The sequence below is a fragment of the Acanthopagrus latus genome, chromosome 1 (genome assembly GCF_904848185.1).
Source record: "Acanthopagrus latus isolate v.2019 chromosome 1, fAcaLat1.1, whole genome shotgun sequence".
NCBI lineage: Eukaryota > Metazoa > Chordata > Actinopteri > Spariformes > Sparidae > Acanthopagrus > Acanthopagrus latus.
In genome coordinates this window covers 11007493-11032487 of record NC_051039.1, presented here as the reverse complement: position 1 = coordinate 11032487, position 24995 = coordinate 11007493, and the positions used below count along the sequence as shown (strand labels likewise).

General features: G+C 40.7%; 3 protein-coding genes across 4 annotated transcripts; 1 reads left to right on the top strand and 2 right to left on the bottom strand.

The window, feature by feature from the left end:
- Positions 1-2205: 2205 nt before the first annotated feature.
- On the top strand, positions 2206-3651 carry foxe1 (forkhead box E1). Its single transcript, XM_037108596.1, has one exon. The coding sequence runs from the start codon at positions 2206-2208 to the stop codon at positions 3295-3297; it is 1092 nt and encodes a 363-aa protein (XP_036964491.1). The 3' UTR covers positions 3298-3651.
- A 2232-nt stretch (positions 3652-5883) lies between these two features.
- spag5 (sperm associated antigen 5) lies at positions 5884-19790 on the bottom strand. 2 transcript variants are annotated; one of them, XM_037102923.1, is made up of 25 exons: positions 19642-19790; positions 19148-19236; positions 18956-19051; positions 16607-18867; positions 16309-16498; positions 16052-16168; positions 15849-15941; positions 15607-15741; positions 15102-15221; positions 14909-15001; positions 14163-14297; positions 13967-14060; positions 13704-13851; positions 13506-13556; positions 12994-13168; positions 10220-10353; positions 9684-9852; positions 9250-9397; positions 8820-9066; positions 7098-7230; positions 6914-6994; positions 6633-6782; positions 6423-6497; positions 6173-6253; positions 5884-6075 (listed from the first exon to the last, which is right to left on the bottom strand). In XM_037102923.1, the coding sequence occupies exons 2-25, from the start codon at positions 19178-19180 to the stop codon at positions 6004-6006; spliced, it is 5031 nt and encodes a 1676-aa protein (XP_036958818.1). In that variant the 5' UTR covers positions 19181-19236; positions 19642-19790; the 3' UTR covers positions 5884-6003. The 2 variants fall into 2 exon arrangements, with proteins under 2 accessions (XP_036958818.1, XP_036958826.1); XM_037102931.1 differs by having other exon boundaries at positions 19148-19212; positions 19642-19759.
- An 849-nt stretch (positions 19791-20639) lies between these two features.
- On the bottom strand, positions 20640-24344 carry trmo (tRNA methyltransferase O). The gene is made up of 6 exons (XM_037102943.1): positions 24104-24344; positions 23784-23920; positions 23000-23174; positions 22157-22314; positions 21193-21756; positions 20640-21067 (listed from the first exon to the last, which is right to left on the bottom strand). Exons 1-6 carry the CDS (start codon positions 24190-24192, stop codon positions 20832-20834), a joined length of 1359 nt encoding a protein of 452 aa, XP_036958838.1. The 5' UTR covers positions 24193-24344; the 3' UTR covers positions 20640-20831.
- Positions 24345-24995: the final 651 nt, after the last annotated feature.

Genomic DNA, 24995 nt, shown 5'->3' with positions numbered 1-24995 from the left:
CTGGTTCCACACATGTTAAACCTCAGGCAAATCCCACTTTACTCACAGATTACCAATAAACACAAAGTATTCGTCAAAATCCAATATTTGGGATCTAGTAAAAGAAAATGTTTTTTTTAACGTGTAAATAAACAAACGGACAACATAGTTTGTCTTTGTGCACATTAAAGAGAAGCCGTGTTTAACTAAAGGTGATTAGTAACATGCAGTCATAATATTTTTATAACAGTGGCTGAGTCTGACCACATGACCGATATCACATCAATCATCACACTGTACTGCAGCTGAGTGTTTCCCTCCTTATCTAATCTAATCATCATGAATAGCAATGAATAAAGAAATATGTCTAAGTTCTGCATATATAGTATAACTTTGAAGGGTTTCATATATTATAAAAAAGTATTAATTATCCAGCAATTTTATTTCTTAAGTTTATTATATACTTTTTTTTTATAACATCTGTCTTTGTTTCTCTTCTGTTTTGTGATGCACGACCTTGGTATAAAAAAGATATTTATTTCGCAGTGTGCAGGTATAAATAACTGAAGCCAACAGGTATGTGGACTCTCGTGTTTACCTCGTGTCAACGCATCATACACGACAGCCCATCATGTAACAGGGTGCTGCAGGTCCTGCCCATTGACTGAGAGCCACATCCCCCGGCCCTCCCCACAGGACTGAACCTTTCATCAGGCTGTTTGTCTGAGCAAACCCACGCTCTCTCACCAGGCTCTCTCACCAGGCTCTCTCACCAGGCTCTCTCACCAGGCTCTCCCGCTCTGACACATGCCCGCAGTGTTAACCCCAGCCTGGTGTTGAGCGGTGGGAGTGTGCTGCCGTGTTGCTCCCTCTGTTTGTTTAAGTGATTAAGGTGGTGAACCCCAGCCCTGTGGAGTCACTTCATACCACCAGAGCTGCTCTGAGCGTCAGCGTCGTCTCTGTCACTGGTGCCGGTGGAATTTACCAGTGTTTAAAGTCATCTTTGAAGCAGCACTTTTCACAGATTAGACTATTCACGAATGGGCTCGGTGATTTGAAATCAAACGTGTGTGCAAAATAAACCAATTTACAGAAAAAAAAGTACCTCTATTGTCCGGTAAGTATTAGCACTAATTCCTAGAAGACATTCATAATCAAAACCAATTCAATGAGCGATTTCCTCGTCGGGGGTTGGTTATTCCTGTCTCTCGGGTTGCGTCCAGGGATTATGATGATGGCCTAAATTTTGCATGCTGAAATCACAGGCAGGCCTTTGTCTGGAAAACATTTACATCTCTTAACACAGCTGGCTTGTCCAACCACTGGCACAAAACAAACAAGGAAGCAAGGTAGAAAAACAACGCGTAGGATAAGTTACCACTAAAGAGGTCTTTTAGTGTTAAACGTCAAAACAACATGGACCATTTTGGACCTTTTTAAATAAACTGAGGTTGGCTTTAAAGGAGGATTTGAATATCAAAAAGGAAACGTTTGTCTGGACAGTTCTGGTCCGTGAACTTAAAGAACTCGTTAATAGAATAAATCTGATAGTTAAGTTAAAATATGTGATCAGAGGTCAACGCTGACAGTTCATGGTGCATGTATTTATTGCTCAACAACAGTTAAAGCTTTTTTAGAAAAAATCTGATCAAAAAAGTTGATTCTGGTTTGGATATTTATTATGCAAATAACTTAAAAAAAAACTTATAAAATATCCACCACAGAGCAAGCAGACTCCGTGGAACATGAACAATAGACCCTTATAAAGCAGAGGTATGTCGAGAGCATGTGATGCTTCAGGGGGTGTGGCCCTCAGGTGGAGGCAATACACTCTTCAGGTAACACGGAGTGACTCATTCTATCACACACACACCTTCAACGCTGTGGATTGGCGCACTCATACCTTAACTCTTCAACTTAACCTGACAATCAACTCGGGGGACTAAGGGCAACACTTCGTGAAACAGGATTCTCTCTTGAAGACCTGCAGGATTTGGACTCAGAGACAGTGATTACTTAGAAAACACTGTGCTGAGATCTGGCATGATTGTGCGCTGGGCTGATCTCTTGTTTTGATTTCCATTGTGCAGGATTTAATCCGTCTCCCCAGGGATCCTCATCTAAACTGTGGAAGTACCTAACACCAGGCGGCACTTGCAGTGAGTTTGCTCTATAATCTCTCTGTTACGTGACTTTTTTTTTTTTTTTTTTTTTTTTAAACGGCCCATGACAATGCCAGTGGTCAAAGTTGAGAAAGACTCTTCGGCAGACATCACCTCATCTGCCTCCAACCCTCCAGTGCAGACTGAGGAGCAGCCCAGAGGTCGGAGGAGAAAGAGACCTCTCCAGCGAGGGAAACCCCCTTACAGCTACATTGCGCTCATTTCCATGGCCATAGCCCACTCCCCTGACCGCAAGCTGACTTTAGGGGGCATCTACAAATTCATCACAGAGCGCTTCCCCTTCTACAGAGACAATTCGAAGAAGTGGCAGAACTCAATCCGCCATAACTTGACTCTCAACGACTGTTTTATCAAGATCCCTCGGGAGCCGGGGCGGCCGGGGAAGGGCAACTACTGGGCTTTGGACCCAAACGCAGAGGACATGTTCGAGAGCGGCAGCTTCCTGAGGCGCAGGAAGAGGTTTAAGCGCTGTGACCTCAGCACCTACACCTCATATGTCCATGAGACACCAGTCTTCTCTCCTGTCCAGATTGCCAGATCGGCCTCATATCCCAACTCTGTCTACCCCAACATGACAGTCAGTCCACCCTACGGGCAGCAGCTGACCTCTGCCTATTACCCTTCCTCATCCCCTCCTGGGTTTGGACCTGGTCAGACCCGCATGTTTAGCATCAATAACCTCATAGGGCACCCGACTCCAGCCAGCATGCTTGGAGGTCCAGGGCCGGAGGTGATGCAGCAGCCCAACCGGAACTTCAGTCCCGAGGGGCATCCGAGTGAATCCGTTCCCTGCAGCCTGGGAGCCCCAGCTTTCCAGAACCAACCATGCGGAGGGGCCATATCATCCCGCTCCTCTTCACATCCCGGGTTCACCTACTCCGGGCCAAACGGCCACCCACACCACCAGAGCTCTTACGGACAGGGCCACGGCCAGGGATACGCAGTGGCAGGACGCCTCCATTCCTCAGCCCACGGGCCTGCAGAGGCCATGGACCATTACGGCAGGGTCTCCCCAGCGCCGCTGGGCTCTTTCTCCCAGTATAGCAGCGCTGCGGGTCCTATCGGCAACACCGGGGGCTACCTGAGACACCCCACATATCCAGGGAATATGGACAGGTTTGTGTCTGCCATCTGAGCCGCTGAGAATCTCGAGCCGAGCGCCTCGCGAAGCTGGTGAACACAACATCGGAGACTTTGAGTGAGCCAGAGATGATTGTTTTTCTCTGTCCTTGAGACAAACAGTCTGATGAAAATCAACCTCTCCTGACACAACTGTGATTCACTTCATTAACCCTCCAACACATTTTCCGTATCGACGGTAATTTACTCTGAGATAGATGCTTTAAACGAGTTTAATGTCAAGGCCTCTTCGTGGCGTATGAGAGAGTCAAGTTCATCCAACACTGTGTGCAGTTGTGTGCTTTTTTTTTTTGTTTGTTTTTGTCATGAGTTGAATGTGCAAGTTTTTATAATTTACATTACCGGTGCGTTTAAGTGACAGACTTTGAAATGTTTGAATAAATTATTGTGCTTCACGGTCATAGGCTTTGCAATAAGTGGCTTGTATGAAGAACATCGGCTTTAGTGTATTTGCATGTATTTTGTCGCTAAGTGAAAATACATAACAGGTTGGTCCTTTTTTTTGAAATAAACAGATTTATATAGCATTTTGTTCTTCAAGAATAAAACTTAATTTAAATTACTGATGTATTATTGCTATTACAGTTATAGCAAAAGCGCCAAAATGTCACACAATAATATTTTTTGTTATTTTAATGTGCAAAGCTGAAATTTTTTCATACAATTCTATAATCAAACTATAACACAAAAGAGCCTACAGAGCAAGACATATAACACCCTGAACAAATTATTCCCTCCAAAAAATCTGTTTCTTTTGTGCTTGTGCTTCTTTGCGTTTCAGCTCAGCTGGTTTAAAGTGGTGTCTGGAGCCGCGGTATTACCAGTCACCATGACCGGCCTCAATTATCATGCCCAGACATCAACGCAGCACTTAGACACACAGACGCAGTTAATCTACCACACAGATCCGCTAATCAAGAAAATGAATTGACTCGTAACTGGATATTTCAGCCTATCAAGTTAAGTAGTGGGAGTCCTTTATCGCCACATCAGGAAAAAAAAAAACCTCCTTTTACGTAAAGTCTGCATATCCGACAAGATGGGACTAGTAAGGAGACGCTTCATTATAGCGAGGAAGACACTGAACTTTCTATCAGAAAAGAAGCTTTGTTGACAGATATGACTCGCTGTCTGTATCCTTAGTTGAAAGAATCTGAGTTTTTCTTGAGTGCAGCTCAAATCTTAAAATCTGTGAGGATTTAGCGATAGCAGTAGTGAACAGGAGTCAGATTCTAATCATTTAAAAAGGACAAAGGTTTAATTATCGTTAGAATTACACTCAAGATTAAAGTGACAGGTGATTATAAAGAGTATTTGCATTACAAACATCGACTCTGGTTATGGTTCAAGGGCAGGCTGAAAAGGATAGAATAATTAATAATTAAACAAGGGACACAAACAGTACCAAACCTAATTAATGTTAACAGCTTTAGAAAATGACTGCACAGTTATAGTATGGTAATCTTAATCTGCAGCATATCCAGCCACATTTAAGGTTAAATTCGAATATTATTATTGCACCTGAAGCAGCTTTAAGTAATGTACACTTTTTTTGCAAGGGGCTTTTTAAGCATTTTTAAGAACAGCTGTACATAGACAGGAAATTGGGGAGAATGAGGGGGGAAAACATGCAGAAAACTGTTCCTGTTACGTTCACGTCAGAAAAAAATAAACTAAAGTGCGACCTGACCCCAGATAAGTGGACAAAGATGGATGGAAACTAAATGGGCTGGAATCAAACCCAAGCCACTTGCATATTGGTTGCACACTCATCCTGTGATTATACAGTATCTATCTTGGATGAATCAAATGTCTTACCAGCTCACCTGGCTATTTTCTAAATTAAGTTCTATGTCTGATAGAAATGTAGTTCAGGTATCAGTACTACAATCTGCTCTATTTTAATAAATCATCTGATATTAACAAATTCAAGGACAATTTAGAAAAAGACAACAAGAAATAGCTTGACTCACAGATAAAAGGTTAATTACTGTCACAACAACACAAATGTTTCTAATGAGAACTGGCAGGCTTTACAGAAGCTCACAGACACAATTAAAAAAAAGAGAAAGAGGCTCGAGTATGTGAACGCTTTTCAATTGTGCCGCTGCAGTGACTGCAGAAACTGCGGGGGAGACATATGAAGACAGCCTACTCACAAACGTTGGGTTAAATTTACAAATGTTTCTAATGAGAACTGGCAGGCTTTACAGAAGCTCACAGACACAATTAAAAAAAAGAGAAAGAGGCTCGAGTATGTGAACGCTTTTCAATTGTGCCGCTGCAGTGACTGCAGAAACTGCGGGGGAGACATATAAAGACAGCCTACTCACAAACGTTGGGTTAAATTTACAAATTCAAGGTGTCAAGGACCCATGGGACCCCTATATTCTCTGCGTTGGTGCACAAATGCATACAGGTAAGAACTCTGAGCAGCTTGCAGTAACACACATCAATATTTTCAGAATATTGTCTGCATGTGTTTTTAAAAAAGCGACAAACTGACACAAATCATTCAAAGACTTTAAAACTGCATCACTGCCATTACTCTTGGAATGTGTGAAAAAAGAGAGAGAGACCATAAGTTTAACAAATACAACTTGTTTTATTTCAGTCATGCTAAAAATATTAACACTTAACAGAACAAGCTAAAACACAACAGACATAAATAAAATAAATGCAAGTGACAATAACAAACACATCAGCCGATGTATTCAACAAGCTGTTGGAGCTGTTCGCTGTTCTTCACGACATCTGGCAAAGACAGCAGAGTCTGTGTGGGGAAAACATTCATTAAACATGTACACACATCCAGTATTTACAGGATAAATTAGGATGAAACAATAAGCAATATGAAATGCATCTCTCACCTCTCTGACTTTATTGATCATGTGGTTCAACATTTGAAGCTCGTTCTCACTTTTCTGCTGGTTGGTCTGGTGGATGATTTGCTGTGTGAGACACAACAACATTGTGAACATACTGGATTACATCGTCATTCATAAGACCGTTTTTTTGTAACGTATAAAAATGAGCTCATTAAAAGCAGATTAACGAACATGGTGGTATGTACTGGGTAATATATCAGTGACTACTTCAGTACATGCAGCCAATTCTTACGTGTCTTTTTGCTCTCTCGAGCAGTTTAACTCTGGCTTGCTCCACCTCCTGCAGACTCGACTTCAGTCTCTCCACCTGCAGATAAAAATCACCCGTGTTAGAGAAAGTGAGCATCATTAAATCCAAAGTGTTTTCTCAATCATCGCCTAAAAGGGTTCTAATAAATATTCTGCATCTGACAATGCTCACTATAGAAGGACAGGACGATACCTCTTTCAACAACCGAATCTTCTCTTCCATGAAATGTGCTGGAGGAGCTGACTGGCCAGCGGCTTTTCTCAACTCCTCCCGCAGGAACTGAGACTCCGCTACCGACTGCTGGAGTGAACGGCGAAGCTCGATCACCTCTTTTCGCAATTCCTGTTAAAAAAAAGGTGACAAATTTCATAAAATAAGTGACAAATATATCTATTGCAAACAATTGTGACATTAAGCCAAACGTGGTCTGGGTGTTTTATAGTGCATTAATAAATAAGGACTTTGCGCCTTACGTTACTGTCAGCCTTGTGTCTATTCAGAGCTTCTTGGGTCTCCTGTACTTCTGACATCAACTTTGCCACAGTTTTCTCGTCCTGTGTGAATAGAAACATCATTACAGGAATGTTTCAGTGCTTTTCTCAGCCGTGCCCATTTTGAATTTCATTAGCTGCCATAGAGATGTCCAGTAGTTCTTACCTGAGCTTTCTGCTGCAGTGCCTGATTTCCCCTCTCAGCCAGGCTGTTCAGACGGCTGAGTTGATTCTTGAGCTCAAACAACTCAGTCTGGTGTCTGTTGTTCGCGGCCTGCTGCTCCACCTGGAGGCCACAGCTGGAATTAAAAAAAAATACACGCACATTAGAAAATGCTGGACAAGAAGCCTATCAACGGGCATCACCTTAAGTTTTACATTTTGCTCATATAAACAAACAATGTTCTTTTCTAAACTAATTTGTAAAATGCCAAAGAAAACTCAAAATAAAAAAATAATTTCACTTATCTTTAGAGAATATATATCAAATGTATTAACAAACTGAATATGTCCACTTATCTATGGCCCCATAAAAACAAAACTTTGATGAAGGCCTTGTACCAAAGCATGTTGTTTGAATAAAATGCAGACTATCTTTGAGCTGATGTTCCAGAGTCGTCTTCGCATCTGCTTTTCTCCCCGCTTGAGCATCTAGTCAACTGTTGAAACTATTTAATAAATTACTAAGTCAATTTTTCTGAGCAAAGACATGAATTATTCTTCAGCTCCAGCTTCTCAATTGTGAGGATTAGCGTCTATTATTGTCTAATGAGATAATGAATTCAATATAATCTTGGTTTTTAAAGCCATCAGTTGGCTAAAACAAGCAATTAAATGAAATCCTCCCTGGCTTAAAGGATAAAACATGAATATTCTGCCATTATCTACTCAGCCCGTCATGGTGAGACATTGGGTGGACATTCATTCTAAGACAAAATCTTCACTGTTACTGCCAACTAAAGGTGCTGAGGGTGTAATTAACGTATGTTCAAATCAATTTGGGAAGTCAGGGCTTCCAGAGACTTGGATTCCACTGGACAAGATGTATGGAACATGTTGTTCTTGTTTTTTTACATTTGAAAACAAGTCCCCCACTACTTCAGATGTTTAGGAGAATGCTGCAAAGCTGGTTTGCTGTGAAGCTCCAGAAATGTTTTGTGGAATTAGAAACAATACCTGGATTTATGAATAGTTAATGACTGAACTTAAGATTGGATGAAATGGTCTTTTACAAAAAAAAGTTTATTAATCGAGAAAAGTAATTATCAGCTGCCAAATTCCTAATACAAATAACTGTTAGTGGGATTGTTAGTCGATTCATTTTCTTTCAATTAAGTCACTGTTTAAAGATCTAGTGAGTAGGATTCGGGGAGATCCATTGGCAGAAATGGAATATAACAGTTGTGTTTTCATTAGTGTATAATGACCTGAAAATAAGAATTGTTGGGTTTTCGATAGAATTATTCTTTTATATCTGCAGAGAGTGTGGGTCCTCTTCCAAACATGTTTCTGCAGAAGCCAAGAAAGGACAAATCAAACACTGGCTCTAGAGAGCTCCATTTGTGTTTTTGATCTCTAACCTCACTGCTAGATCTCACTAAATCTTACACACCAGACTTCTAAGTATTTTTTCAAGCAAAAAATACCAAACATTTTCTGCCTCCCAACTTTTTTCCCACAAAATAATTTTCTGTTTTGCTCCATTGTGCTGGCATTCTTTACCATTTTCTAATATTTTCTAAACAAAGCAGTTTAATGATGATTAATAATGATTAATGATTAGCAACTCATCTAATAATTTTAGTTATTTTCAGTTCGGGTCCTAAATTTATTTAGTTATAACTCCAATTTCTTCATGATTTTTTTTTTTCCCTCCCAAATCACTTACATGTTGTTGTGCAGCTCCTCTAGCTGGGCATCTTTACGCTGCAGCACCAGCTTCAGGGTGCTGCTGAGCTCTGTGACGGTGCTGTCCAGGCCAATGAACAGCGTTGCTAAGCTGTTCTGGTCGTCATCCTCGGGCTCAAACTCTACTGTGTTCAAATTCTTTTTCGGGGTGACGGCTGCAATGCGAGTGAAGGCACTCGTCTCACTGAACAAAGTTTCACACTGTGGCTCAGGCACGTCTGAGGAGACTGAAGAGATAGTGAACAACAACTTAGAGGTCAGTAAATGGCATTTAAGTCCTCTAAGCTGAATTCAAGGTGGTGATTGTTGAAATGTAGGCATGCAATTACGGTCCCTTCAAAATGCCTTTCAAGATTGTAAACACTGAGATGCCGGACAGTTATTACATTCTGGAAACAGTATCACAGTACCTGGTCCTGGAGGCGTCTCTGTGTTGGCGTTTTCTTCCTTCTCAGTAGTTAATGCAACCATGATGCTGTCGACAAAGGAGCAGGAGGGGTGCCGACGCTCTACGTTGAAGACTGCTTGAGACTCTTTATCCTTCAGTTGGTCTTGTTTCTAAAAAGTTACAACATACAAGCCTGCATGAAAAAAAAAGGTTTCCTCTGCAGTCCATTTACTTTCACATATCTTTTGTTAATCCAATTTAGTTCAGCTTGCTTTCACAAAAAAAGTTTTTAGAATCTTGAAAAACATAACTGATAACTTAACAAAATTAGTGGTTCCACCTTCACCTCCAGTTTATTACAAATACAGTAAAGCCTTACATGCTGCATATCTGAATCAAATATAAACATATGTAAAGACAGTGAAATCTGTACGTTCTGCTTTAGGTAGTTCTTACCTGATCATTGAGAGCAGTGTGTAGCTCATTGATCAGCCCTCGCAGTGTGTGATGCAGCAAAGTAATCTCAGTGCCTGTTTGCGCCAGTTTGTCTCCGAGCTCGAGTTCAGTGGCACTGGCTTTAAACTTTGTGGTTTCCAGCTCCTCCTTCAAACTCCTGTTCTCAAGCCTGCATCGTACGTACGCAGACAGACAAGTTATCATGTAGCAGAATACAGATAAAAACAGCTTTTAAACAATTTGAAGTATTATTAGCATTGTTGAAGTTTAATACAGCTGCATGCACACAGATATTTGCTATTACAGTCATGGCATGTTATACGACAAAATAATCCTACATAATATATTAAATATATTACATACTGCAAACAACTTTATAAGCAACAAACAAGTTTATTAAGTAAATAAGTGATCAGTGGTGTTGTCAACCCAACAACAATCTGCTAAATCTGGATAATGGCACATTAACTGGTTGTCAGCTTTAATCAGAAAAAGTATAAAAAGTCACCCACAAACAGATGTTAGCTTTAACTTACTGAAGTTTATTTAGTTCTTCTTTTAGGTCCTCACACTGGATGTTCCTCTCTCGGAGCCCCTGCAAGTTAGAACTCAGCATACGCTCACTTTCAGACATCTGCTCTCTCGCTAACTCATTCTCCATCTGCAAGAACTGACACACAGAGACAACAGGAAATTAAAACCAGAAATCCACCAGAAATGTGTACTAATGTACTAATCCAGCGATGACAGCAGCCTTTGCTGTGTGAATATACAAGTCTTGACTGTAGTCGGGCCAAATCAGGTGCTGTGGCAATAACTGCAGGGCTGTGCGGCGAATTGGAGGACACAACTGTGAGAGTATCATTTGGTCAGTGAACTCCATTTGGATAGGGTCCAGTTTCAGGCTCCCGGATTGGGAGCAAAAAACTCTTAGATCAGACAAATCCAAGTGATTGTTTACTCTGATGTCCTCCTTAATGTTATTAAACCCAATTATTCCCACTACACCTGTTTGTTGGAATTTCACAATTAATTTCACTATGTTAATTATGGTCGGTAACTCCAAATGTCATCTCCTGTCATGCATGAAATTCGGAAATATTGTACTTGAATATCTTGAATTTTGGTTTGGTCAAAACCAAGTCCAAAGATGTATGTTATTCTGACTTTGACCTTTCACCAAACTAATTCCTTCATAGGTTCTTCCTGATGTCTTACTCTATCACAGGTACACATTTGATTACATTTCACTGGAGCAATGTGGAGAAATGTCACCTCAAAATCACCTCCAAAAACGATAAAATCTATTTACAGTATTCTGACATTCTCCACATTGCTGCAGTGAAATGTTACTCTGTCACAGGTATACATTTGGTACGACATCCAGAAGAAGATGCAAAGACAATGATGAACCACCCTATGGAGGAATTGATTTGACATGAGGTCAAAGGTCAGGATACTGTAGAGTTTATTAATCTTGGAGGTGATTTTGAGGTGACATTTCTCCACATTCCTTTTACTTGGTTTCACACATTTTTTTCATGTGTGAATCCGAGTGAAAAAAAGTTTAGTAGATTTTTTCCCCCGTTTGTTAAATTGAAGTAAAAAAGTCTTTAGGAGAATTTTGTTTGAGTGAAATGAAGTGAAAAATGTTTTAAGTAGAATCTTTTTCATGTGTGAAACCAAATGAAAATTTTTTTTAGTACATTTTTTTTCCCTTTTTTCCCTTTCTTAAATTCATTGAAAAATATTTTTTAACATGAATATTTGTGTGTGAAACCAAGTGAAAACATTTCTTATTAGTATATGTTTTTCATGTTTGAAATCAAGTGAAAAAGTTCTTCAGGATGTTTTTTGTTTTTTTTTTCATTTTGTGAAATCCAGTGAAAAATGTTTAGGAAACTGTAAATAGAGTATATTCATTTTGGAGGTGATTTTGAAGTGAGATTTCTCTACTTTACCAAATGTGTACCTGTGATAGAGTAAGACATCAGGAATAACTAACCTATGATGTAATTAGTTTGGGGAAAGGTTAAAGTCAGAATAACATATAGATCTTTTGACATGGTAAAGTCAAAATTCAAGAAATTCCAGTACAGTATTTCTGGATTTCATGAATGTTAGGAGATGATATTTGAAGTTATTGACCACATCAACTATTAACAACCAACAAAGGACCTTAGGACCTTCACTTTGCTCTAGGACCATGACCAGGCGCAACGAAAATCAGACAGCAGCTCACTTTACCACACTCTCTCAAACAGCAACTCATTTTATTGCAGTACAAAGAGCAGCAGACCTTGAAGACAGTTTTTGTTGTGGCCAGGCCATTACATCATCATGTAATGCACTAGGGACTTTTTCCCACAAGCTAACATTGTGAAAACATCTGTAAAACCGTAATCAAAGCTTCACAACACCCACAAACGACTCATTTTACAGTCGGAATTTGGGCAATTCGGTTCAATAAAAGTTAGAGAGTCTAGAAGAGCCGACCAATTACATTTTATCCCAATTCAAGTTTGCTCAGGGCTAAACCGGACGTTAGTTGACTGGGTCGGCGGAAGTTTCAGGTGCGCATGCTCAATGGCACCCTAGTTGGACAGCCATCAGTCTGATTTTGTGGAAAACACCAAGTACGATTAATTTATAGTGATACTTTTGTAAATTGAGTACGAATACGACTTTGTCCAGCCAGTCTAATCGCTGGCTAATATGCTTGGCCACCACAGTGTCACACTGAGTTGTGTTTCTCCAAAGTTGATCCCGTTTCAAGTTTTTGCACAGAGTCGCTGCATTTCTTCAGTAGCCCCTGTGATCTGCACCACTGCATCTTTCACGCACTAACCGCCCCCTAAATAAATGGAAGGATTGCTGTTTTCATCATGCCTGATTGGACCTGAATGAGACCTTAAATGGATTGTCCTGCCTTCGAAACAGCTGACAGAGCTCCGCTGCCTGCAGCAAATTCTCTCCAATCATGATTTTTAGAGCAGAAAATGATTTCCAATCAAGACAGCAAAGAGGATACAAAATCTGTTGAAAAGGTTTGCCATAAAAGCTCAAATTCAATTGTTCAGCTCCATGTTGGCTTAAAGTAAAAGTGTGTGAGGAGTGAGAATCAGACCATAACCAGAGTGGGTAAATACATGAAAAAAATAAAATGAAATAAAAATAAAGAAAGACCATTTCTTCCAAACAAATGCTTTGGTCTTCTCAGACATGACTAAATCACAGACACATCCCAGGTCAAGTGTATAAAAAAAAAAGCACTGCAAATGCACGCTGTATATAGGAAACAGAAACTAACCTCGTTCATCTCCCGGACGTTGCTGAGCTGTGCGCAAAGCTCCTGGAGCTGCTGGATCTCCACGCTCTGGGACTGTGAGAGGGACTGTAGCTGACTGAGCTGCCACTCACTTTGAGCCAGAGCCTGACTCAACTCACTCACATTCTGCTCCGACTGACGCAGTGACGTCTCCAGCCTAGACAGAATAAAACACAGGTAGTGACATTAGTTTCGGTATTTAGGCAACATTTTCAGGTATGTGTTGTTCTTGTCTTGGTTTTATGTGAGGCAGGGAGTTTTGCTCTCTGAAAACAATATTGTCTATGGGTCCCATTCTTAACATGTTATTACTGTCTTACTAAATGGGTCTCAGTGCATTTTTAAATAAGTGTAAAGTTAACAAGTGATATAAAGACGTCAGAAGGAAAGGAGGAAACATTTCTTCAAACTATTTTGTCTTCACTAAGATGCTGAATGCTGAAATTACTGTCTTTAATAACTAACGATTAAACAAAAACACTGTCAACACTTACTCATTTGCCCTGTCCTTGGCTTGCTGAATGTCCTTCCATGACTGCTGCAACCTGAAACAAAAACATTTTTAGCACCTGTTTGCTGCAGTTCAATGACATTTTGTGTCACAAGTCCTCACTTGATAATAATGTTTTAATAGTACACTGCTTGTTTCCCTTTTTCCTGATTAACACATTTATATGTTGTGGAGGTCATACTTTGTAGTCTCAGCAGCAAAGGCCTGCTCCAGGAAGGTGTAGGAGGCCAAAGTGGAGGATACAGTGGCAGACAGCTCTGTCACCTTCCTCTCCAGCTGACCTCTCTCGTCATCTCTTTCTGTTAGCTTCTGACGCAGCACACCCATCTCTGAAAAGAAAAGAAAGATATGTAAGGCTGATAAAAAAGCAAACTGCACTGACTGTTTATACAGCTGGAATGAAATACCCAAATAAAAATACAAATATTTATTTCAGTGTTTTACCTGAGGTCAGAATTGTCACCTGCAGATTTAAATCACCAATCTGTTCTCTGGCAGTTTGGAGATCCAAATTAGTCTGGTTCCATTCTTCTTCCATCTGTTGAGTTCATTGAAGTTTAAAAAATAGTCATCCTTGTAGTTCACAGCCATCATCATACTTAAAAAAACAAGTGTCCATATTAAATCATAAATATCTGACCTGCTTTCTCTCTTCAATGGCCTGGTCTCTAGCAGTGATATGCTCGTCCCTCTCTTTCAGAGCAGCAGCTGCCTTCTGGTTGAGCTTCAGAAGTATGGGAACAGTTTTCTGCAGAAGGCCTCTGACTGTGCAGAGCTGTGAAAAGATGACCACATGAAAGCACCAGAAATATTATTGGATTTAAAAAAACATTACAACTACAATTTAGATAAAATGGTTTAAAACAAAACACTGTTGGTGCTGGTTTTAGTGTTCAAATTGCTTTATAATGTTGAAAACAAAGACTCTTTAGTTAATATCATAAACAAAAAAAGCAGGAAATCCTAACATTAAAGAAACAACTATTTATGAAATAGTTGACAAATAACTATCTTTCAAAAGACAAATAAGTAATTCAACTCATTGTTGCAGCCCTAATTAATAGAGCTGTAGCCAAGAATTTGGAGTGAGAGAAGGTCTTGTAACCTGGTGCACTTTTTGAAAAAGTTATGGGGTTTTTTTAGTCAATGTTTTATAACGGACACACAAATGTTTGTGTAAGCCGTCAATTCTAGTTCTTAGAAAATAGGAATCGTCCAAAATCAGTATAGGTAGGTCAGACTTTGGAAAGAAAGAAAGTTAGTTGCAAACGGTGCATCTTCCAATTGTGACTTTTGGGAATAGCTGCATAATGTGTGAAGGTATTGTAACAAGGCTAAAAATCTTATCTGAGTCTCTTAAAAAAAAAAAAAACATTTTGAACATACTTCTTTCATCAAATCGGATTGCTCCTCTTTGGTTGTTGACAAAATGTCAGATGCAGAATTCAGCGTTTCAGTTTGGGTTTGGTTTAATGCCACCTGCATTAGTAGGCAAAAAAAGGAGGAAAAAAGAGAGATTAAACTCATTTGTTGAATGTATGCTGAATAGATGTTTTGTTTTTGGCCTGTCCTCTGTTACCAATTCTGAGTAAGTCTCGTTCAGGGCAGCAAACAGTTCTTCCTGAGACCCAACAATCCTCTCCAGCTGTGAGATTTCTGTGGCACAGTGTGTCCTCAGCTGTTCCATTGCACTGAAGGCCTGAAAACACACAACCAGTCACACATTTGATGCTCCTGGAGGGAAAGATGCTACGAAATTGTATTCAGCTTAAGAAGGCAGTTTGAATATTCTCTGTAAGACAGAAAGCTACATAAAAATGTAAGCAATAAGTGGCTGTGAATTTCTTTTTTTTTTATTATTAAAAAAAAAATTGCTTCATCTTTTCATAACCAAAGCATAACAAAAGTATATCCTTGTTTTTTTTAAATACTGGCTTCATCAATTCAAAATAATTGAATTATTTTGTGTTGTAAACTGCAATAGAATCACTTTAACAAAAGACTGGATTTAGTCATCAAGCTAGACACAACACACACTGAACTACTGAGGTCACATTAACAATTAATATTGTTGCCATGCTTACCGCCTCCTTGGTTGTGAAAGCCTCCTCCATCTGTATTCTCATGTCATCTTTTTGGACAAGAGCATCTTTGACCTTCTGCATCATTACTGTCTGTGTCTTCTTCGTTTTCTCTAATAGAGACTTCATTTGACCATACTGAACAGCACAGGGAAAATACACATTAACTATTTCATACCCACTGGATAATTACATAAAATCATGCTGTGACTGATTGCAAAGATATGAAAGATGTGTTAACTTACATGTGAAACAAGGCTTTGATGATCCTCTTTGACATCCTCTGCTATTTGCTTCATGTTAGAGAGAGCAGTATCCGTGTCACAACTCAAAGATGTCTGTGGGGACAAAGACAGACCCTCATCAGTTATCAGAGTTAGAGGATTGAGTCTATAAAGTTTCAGCAATTTTGCAACATAGAACATGTTTGTTATTGATTGTGTCTCACCATGGTGACCCTCATTTCCTGCATGCGCTGTACGAGGTTCTGTAGAGAACTTCCATCCAGCTCCAACTCACCAATCCTGTTCAGAGCCTCCAAATATAGGTCTCTGTGCATCGAGGTCTATATAAAATACATAACAAATAATCCATTGAACAGAAAATGTGGCCTCTGTGAAAAATCAACAGTGATAAACTAGACTTATGATGTCATCATAGAAAGAATTAAATCAAAAAATGAACCAAATCTGACTGTGACATCACCTGACTGAGTTCAGTGTGGTCTGTCTGCACTAGTTTCTCCCTAAGGTCTGAAGGGGCTGGGCCAGCAGGACAGCCATGTGTCCTGGCTGCAGTCAACTGCTGCACCAAAGCCTCCACCATGATCATACTGGATCTTAACCTCTGCTCCAGCTCTTGTCTGGGAAGACTCTCTAGGCTGCCTGGAGGTACACTGAGAGCATGTCAAGAGAAAGAAACAGTGAGAGGCAGACACAGAAAATTCAGAAAGCTGAATCATGAATCATTTTTTTTGAATAACTAATCCAAAGGCTACACTTACTTCCACAGGAGCGGGTCAGTCAGAGTGCAGGAATCGACCACAGAGAAAACCCTCCTCCTCTCAAACTGGCCAGATGTATTGACACTGTGGTCGACCCATTTCATAGGACTGGTGCCCACACAGACACTGTGGGATTCTGTAGGAGTAGCTTGTGCCGATGGGATAGGGACAGCAGAAGAAGGCGGAACTGGAGCAGAGACAGCAGCAGGATCCATCTTTCCTGTCACTAATAAGAGGAACTCTGCCATCTGCCGGAGCTGCTGCTGAAGGGGACCATCTGGAACCGAAGGAACATCCAGAACCGGCTTCTCCACTTCAGGCTCAGGAATTGCACAAGGGCTCACATCCACATCAGCTTCATCGACTGGGCCTGGCTGGGCCTTGCGACTGAGTGCTGTAGAGTTAAACAGAGGACGTGGCATGGGACTCTCCAAGTGATCTGCCCACAACCCACTAGGGTTGACATTAAGAGGGGCTAAGAAGCTCTTTTCATCCTCAAGAGCAGAATCATCAGCCAAAAATGGGTCTGCAGGAGGATCCTTATTAGACCCTAATAAAAATAAAGAGGCTCTCCGAACAACAGGACTGAGGAGTCCAAACTGCAAAGCTGATGCTACTGAGGGGCATCTTGACAGCACTTTGAAAACTTCAGGGAGGTTTTCTGGATGAGGGGCTATGTCTGCCGAGTCACAAAGAACTGGTTCATTCCCATGTGAACCAAGAGTACCGTCTTTTGCCTCACTGGATTCATGGGGTTCACTGCTGAGGTGCACATTAGAGACAGGGTCCTGATGCACTGCCACAGGTACAGGAGCTGTGGCCGAGGCCACAAGACGGCTGCATTCAGAAGACTCAGCTTCATGAGGCACTGACGGCAAGTCATATTCTGATGGTTCTTGCATTTGAGAGTGAACAGATTTATCACCCGGTGACTTTACAGAGGTGTTGGTCAGGGACGATGTCGTGATAGCCGGTGGGTCACTATCTACCACAATCTTGTTGTTTTCTACGTAGCTGTTGGGTTGTTCGTAGTCATCTTGAATTTGATCCTGTGTAACTGAAATATTTACATCATTGTCATCCAGGGTCTGGCTGATCACAGCCTGGTCATCAGGCAGAGTGGAGGTCTTCTGAGACAATTGGGCTCCATTTGAATCTTCACCCTCATCTCTGGCACTGAGGAAAGAGCCGACTGTAACACCCTTTTGTGTGTCAGTCGGTCTATCAGGTACCACCAACCGTATCTGTTTATCCTCCTCCACAGCATCAAGGCTGAATGGTAATGGTTCCTGGGTAATGTTGAAGTTGCCACTTTGGGTTGATGGATAACTTTCAACATTACAGTATGGGTGATCTAAATGATCATCACCATTTTGCACATCTCGGTGACCAGCTAAAATGCTTGGATCAATACCATCATTCATTGACTCACTGCAGGTTTGGTCAGCTGGCAGAGGAACAGTCTCATCTGCAAGTTTGGTGCCATCTGAAATTTGAATCTCCCCTCCAGTGCAGTTAAATGACTTAAAGGTTACATCACTCAGTCCATTAGCAGGCTCATCAGAACCCTTTATGGTTTCAGAGGAGACGGAGGCGATGACGCAAACACCATTTTGACTGCTACAGTAGGGATGATCTGCATGTTCCGCTTGATGTATTTGGCTGCAGTCCAAGAGATTTGTCGAATTCACGCTGTTTTCTTCCAAATGTTCACCAAGCTGTGCCTTGGGCAGAGGAATGGTCTCATCTTGTAGTCTGGTGACATCAGAAACTTCCACCTCAGTGCCATCACAGACAAAGGATTTCCAAGTGACATCTTGCTGAAAAGCGCTGAAATCTTGTGTGGCACATTTATCAGCCAAGTCCCCAGACGCCAGAGTAGCATCAGAAATTTCACAGAGACATGCTGCGTTGGTATCAACCAGAGAGGCATCTTTCATTGCAGGATTGTGATAGGGGTGTTCTATGTGGTCACAGCACGACTGAACTATCATACTGTCAGAGATAACCGAATCTTCTGTCTCACTAGTGTTAATCATAGCCTGATCCTTGGGCAAAATAATACTTTCTTCAGTGCACACTGAAGCACCTGTAATCTGAACTTCCCCACCAAGACAGATAAAGGATTTAAATGTTACATCTCCAAATCCACAAGCTGTCTCAGCAGCTGTCATATCCATATTGGAAATATTGGTTTGTATCAATTTGGTGAATGGAGGAGATTGGGAGTATGCTTCTGGGTTACAGAGAGGAACATCATTCTGTGGATTAAAATGAAAGCAGGGTAAGAAAAAGTCAGGAAAACAATGCAAACAGTAGAAGAATTTCCAAATATAAGTATTGACCCACCACTCTTATCAGTGACTTTGACTTGATTTTCGATGGAGTTGACAGATGCAGCATTTCATTCTCCAGACTTCTCAGAGGGGCACGTTTGCTTGAAGGCTAATATTAACAGAAGACAAACAAAATGTCATTAGCTTGTTCAGTCATATCTAACAACATACATGCCGATTACTATTAGACAAAAAAAAGTCTTACCAAGCCTTCCCCACTTGACCTCCTGGAAGACATTACTCTGAAGTCCTGGGAAACTCCTACTACGACTTCAAATCAAGATAGACAGTTCCCTATTAAACGTGTTTTAAGAGAAAACCTGGTTAAAACTGATTGGTGGACAATGACGTTAAACTAGCTTAGAAGCAAGTGACATCACGTTACATGTGAGTATCAGTTGACAGAGAGTTACTTTGTGATTAACATATGAATACGCGTTGGAAACTAACCAAACATAACTTAGATGTATGAAACAACACTAGTTAGTATACAATGTGTTGCTAAGTATAACGCTGGCAGGGGTGTAGGCAAGCAAATAATTTATTTGTAAAAGCGTTAACGCTGGTCGTTAGCTAACGTAAGTTACGTTAACTCGACTCAGTGTACACACAGCTCACAGTTACATTATGACTATTTTAACCCAAGAAAACTATGAATTGCGTGTAGCAGCTCCTGAAATCAGATAAAACCACATTTACCTTCGAACTTTCAACAGCCAACTTCAAAAAGGGTAGCAAAAGTGACAAGAACAGGTTAAACAAACCAAGCGTTGAGCTGCCATCAACCCAACCGCGTTTCTTTCAAAACACAAATGTCAGCTCTGTGATTGGTCCGTTTCTCTTCTTCGGTTGTTTTATGACACATTGGGCGGACGTACCGTGTACTGCCACACATTGCTGCCCCCCGCAGGAAGTTACTGTCACTACACTAGGGCGTTTTTGTTCCTGATTGAGAAATCTATAACTTTTCTCCTTTTTATATCTTATTTAGTTTCTGTATAATTTCATGCCTAGACACAAAACAAAAAACACCTCTCTTTTGCTTTTGAGGCCTTGTTTGTCCATTTAATTTGTCTCATATGTCATTAACTCCTCTCATCAAATGATTTTCTGACATTTAACCCTCCTGTTCATTTAGGTTGCCTCATTTCCCAATCCAACAACAGCTTCATTCTAAAAATGTCCTTTATTCACCAACCATCCACTCTTGCTCCCTTCCTCTGTTAGACTGAAAAACACACCACTGTAAAGCAACAGATGGAAAATCATTTACAGCAACTGTTTGATACAGGGAGATCTACCACTAATACTTTATGAATATGAACACCAAAATCTACTCATTCATAACCATTCAGGTTAAATCTCACTGTGTATAGAGGGCCAGTTACTTTCACCAAATTAAGAGAGATAATTGAAAGTGGAAAAGACAAACAACTTTTGTCTAAACTATACTGTGAGATTTACTTCTCGACACTAGCAGAATCAGAAATGTCGTATTGCTCCCAGTAGGGGATCTGTGTATGTTACCGTTTCCCCCACAGGGATCAATCAAGTTTTTCTGGATTAACTTGCAAACAACTTTTTAAATCATGAGGGTGTATGCTGTTAATGGGTAAGTCTTTTATACTGTAGTTTTTTGGAACAATTATAGCTTCCACTACTAGAGCACATAAACAAAATGACAAAAAATTAAGAAGCATTGTTTCAAAAGTCTTTTATGTAATCTATGCATATTTAAACATGTGGTTTTTAATATGTCTGACTATTTTTTTCACATTCACCTGTAGAGACACTGGAAATGTCTAGGTAAACAACATTTGACAGCTTCTCGTTTTGTTTCCTTGCACACAAGAAAGAGTCCTTCCACCTCCGGAGCATGAGACGGTTCCTCATGTTGGGGCAATATTTTGCTCAACAGGCCGGACTTGCAGCACTTCAGCAAAGCCTCTTCCAAACCAGCAGGTGATGTCAGCTGTGTCCAGGGTAAAGAAGAAGAGTCTGTCTCTGCAGCGTGTCCTCCTGTAGACTGACCGTGGGTCTGCTGACAGAACCCCTCTGATGGCGGCTGCAGCCTCCTCTGGGCTGCGCAGGAACTTGAACCTGGGTCTGTCACTCTCCGAGGGCCCTGTGGTCATGTAGAGCAGCTATTTTCATATTCATCTCTTTCGCAACAGCTCCCTCTTGTGGAGAAAACTAAAACATCACCCTGGATTCATTATAGTACAATGCACATTGAAACTCTTGTCTTACCTGACCGGTGTGCTGGAAGGAATTCTGCCAGCTCCCTCTCAGCCTGAGGGGTGAATCGAACCTCCAGACTGCCGACAGGAGGCTCTGTGATCCAGCCGGCGATGGTGCTGTAAGCCTCCTCTCCATAGCAAGGGCGCTCCACCGACGACTCTTGCGGTTTGCTTTTGGTTGAGTCTGAAACCTGATCATTGCTCTCACACCTCGGCTGAAAAAGGTCACCTTGGGTCACATATGTCTTGACGTCCTCCAGCACATTGTGGAGGTGTCTGGGGAGAGAAAACTGAGCACAGACTCCAGGTGAGTCAGCTTCAGACGTTTCTCTTGCGAGGACACTTTTCAGGTCTGACTGAGCATCTGTTTCAGAGTCATTTTGGAGGTTTAGCATCTCTGCTGACTCATCTAGTGACACAGTGGTTCCACCTGGCTGGTCTGTGTTTGAATCACAAGGCTCTGAGTCCATGTCCATCCTGGTGTTTGGGGAGTCGTACTCCGGGATGTAAGGTTTGATGTCCAGGACTGGGGTTCCAGCAATCATGTCAATTTCTGACAGATGTACTGTATCACCTGGAAAATGAAGTTGGGGATGTATTTGCTTTTATCAAGCAGAGTCACATAAAAACTTCTAGAAAATATAACTACACTCAGATATAACAATACTCAATTACAAACCCCAATTCTACTGCACTTGTTGCAGGCATCAAATTCAAAATGAGTGAATATCTGCACAAAAACAATAAAGTTTATTAGTTTGAACATTAAATATCTTATCCTTGTAGTGTGTTCAATTAAATACAAGTTGAAAAGGAATTGCAAATCATTGTATTTTGTTTTTATTTACATTTTACACAACGTCCCAACTTCACTGGAATTGGGGTTTGTAGTAAACATGGCGACATGTTTAGCTATCTATGTACACATGACCTAAAAAAGACACAATTAGTCACATTTTGTTAATGACACTCACCTACAATTTTATCAAGTTTGGCTAGAGTTAGGCCCAGAGCATTCGGTCGGTGCGGACTGCGCGTGGAGTACACACCGACTCTCTGACCGTTCAGTCTGGGAGGCTTCACTTTGGCTTTGTAACTCAGGTGTCCATTTTTGTGGAAGAGAAAGATGATCCTGTAGAGGGCAAATACAGGAAATAATCAGATGACATGAACAGTTGATACATAATGTCTATGTGTGCATAGGCGGCTTTTGACTAGTGGGGGAAATCAGTGCTTTGTGTACAGTGTACTGAGGGGACTGTTGACTGAAATGTCTCAATGAAAACTCATTGTAACAAGTTTCAAGTCAAGCTTCAGTGCAATTCAACACTTTCGAGTTTACTCAAGTTTATTTATATAAGCGCTTTTAATACAAACATGCAGCAAAAAGTTAAAACCAGTAGATTTAACTGTGCGTGCCAGAGATTACAACAATGACATAATATAATGTTACATCAAAACATACCAAGGATAAATATAACGTAAAAACAAATCATTAGAAACTACTGCGTTAAGATCACTGCAAATAAAAAGCCTGATTAAAAGATAGGTCTTTCACTTGCTCTTAAAAACATTGTGAGAGATTCTCAAATGCAGTGGCACTGAGCTCCACAGTGCTTCAAGTTAGGAGAGTCAAGTTCATTTAAAGCTTTACAAGTAAAAGACCTTAAAAATCAATTTTGAAAGATACAGGCGGGGTGCTGTGTCTCAAACAGTGCAGTGTTATCATCATCATCTTAGAAACCAACAATAACAGTTTCTGCTAAGATTTTGGGTAATTTTGATCCTGAATCAAGAAGAGGACCGTCATGACCTACCAGACGTGGGAGTAGTGCTCCAGGCCCACCAGAGCGTGCTCAGGGTTGTTGAAGACACTCTGTTGGATGCGCAGTTCTGCCCTGGAGGGGCCACAGATGGTGGGCTGTCTGGGGGTCCCGTTCTTCACCGAGAAACAGGAACTGATGTAACCAATCGGGACCGTCTGGATGTTTCCTGGAATTATGCATAGTCAAAGATTTTATTTGTTTTTGTTTTCTCTGATCGTGTACATTCAATATCTTTAGATTTTGGATTGTTGGTCAGACAGAACAAGTATATTTGAAGATGTCACTACTAGTGATGTTCTGGACATGCTTCTGATGCAGGGATCTGTAACAACGAGTGCACCCATCTGGTAAAACACAGTTTATTCTTTTAAAAAACAAAAGAACGCTGCTATTTCCAAGGAGCATCCCAAACAAATATGTGTAACCAACAGATCTGTTACACAGGTGGCCAATATCCCTAAACAGCAAGCAACTAAAATTAGTACATTCAGCTGTAACTCACTGGTATAGGATCTTGCTTGGTATCTGCCCATATGTGGGGTTCATGTATGAGGGAAGGGAAAAATGGCATCACAACATCTCTAAATGTAACCTTAGACTCAAATGGAATGATTAAAGTTCAACCTTGTCTTATGTGATGAAGGGACATGAAGTCCAACAACACTGAGTATTAATAGCAGGATGTACTTTAGATGTTCTCGGGTAGTCCTGTACAGAAATGTCTTTATTTTTAGTACCAGTGGGTTGACTTGATAATTGTACAAATGATGATTACCTTTCTCTAATGCAGCCTGTGATGATGGTGGTGGTGTCTGGCCTCTAGCAGGTTCACAGAGTCCAACCTTTGACACAGCGGCCTGAATGGATATCATGTGTTTGCGATGAGCTCTGGCTGCACTGTCCAACATCTGCCTGTCAGAGAGGGGCAGACAAGTAAACACACCATGACAAAAGAACTTAAACAGCAGCTTTACATATTGGTGGCGCCTCTGAAGAAGAGGAAAACACTCAACATTTACTGATCAGCACCATATCTAAAGGGACGAACTGCTCCAGATGTGTATGGTGCATCCATACCTTCTCCTGTGAACGTACCTCAGGTTCTTGATTTCCTTCCTCATCACAGAAACCTGCTGATTCAGCTTATTGACGTGCTCGCCGCAGCAGTCACACGCAGGACTCATCGTGTACAGGAGGACACAAAGGACAGACACGTCTCAGTCGGCCAACTTTCAGCTCGCTGCTGGACACAAACAAACCCCACGCAGATCTCACATGTGGGGCGAGATCCTCGATGGCGGAAGCAGACGTCACACTTCCTGTTGTTGAGTGCTCCACGTGACTACAGACGAACCACCTGAGCAGCGTGGCCTCATGTTGATTTGTCACATCCCCCATAATGTTCAATTTAAAAGGTAATATAATCAGAAAACACTACAAGGAGCTAACACGAATGAATTACGCGTGAATATTACTGAAGACACTGGTGGAGTTGCAGTAACATTGCGGGCCAGCAGAGGGCAGTCAGGAGTGACGTTTACTTTTTTATTTTTTATTTCGATAAAGCTTTATTTATCAATGCAAACCCAACAATGTAAAGTCAGTGGAGGAATGTAAGTAATGTGCAATTACCTTTGGTACTGTTACTCTAATCTGTTTCATTTATCTGAAAAACTTAACTCAACAGATTTGAATTTTACATGCAAAATATAAGATCATATGAAATAGTGTCATACAATCAGAGGTGTGGACTGGAAAATGAATGACTTGGACTCGATATGATGACTTGAATGGCTTATCTGTGTTCATTTGATTGAGTTCAGTTTCCATTTATTTATTCATTTATTTGATTTATTTATTATTTGTAGTGTCAGTATTTCTAATAAATTCTATTTCTAATAAATGATATTATTTTACTAAAGAAACGAAGAAATGAATATGCCTTAATAAAATTATCATTATCAAATTTCACTGATTATCGGTTAGA

Bases quoted from the DNA above. Each gene is read 5' to 3' on its own strand.
- trmo (XM_037102943.1), bottom strand. From the start codon at position 24,192: ATGAGTCCTGCGTGTGACTGCTGCGGCGAGCACGTCAATAAGCTGAAT. The intron at 23,175-23,783 runs GTAATCATCATT...GCATAATTCCAG, and splicing joins ACAGGCTGCATTAGAGAAAG to GAAACATCCAGACGGTCCCG. The intron at 22,315-22,999 runs GTAGGTCATGAC...TGCCCTCTACAG, and splicing joins GAGCACTACTCCCACGTCTG to GATCATCTTTCTCTTCCACA.
- spag5 (XM_037102923.1), bottom strand. From the start codon at position 19,180: ATGTCTTCCAGGAGGTCAAGTGGGGAAGGCTTG. The intron at 14,061-14,162 runs GTCAGATATTTA...TGAACTCAACAG, and splicing joins CCATTGAAGAGAGAAAGCAG to ATGGAAGAAGAATGGAACCA. The intron at 10,354-12,993 runs GTTAGTTTCTGT...TCTGTGTGTCAG, and splicing joins ACGTCCGGGAGATGAACGAG to TTCTTGCAGATGGAGAATGA.
- foxe1 (XM_037108596.1), top strand. From the start codon at position 2,206: ATGACAATGCCAGTGGTCAAAGTTGAGAAAGACTCTTCGGCAGACATC.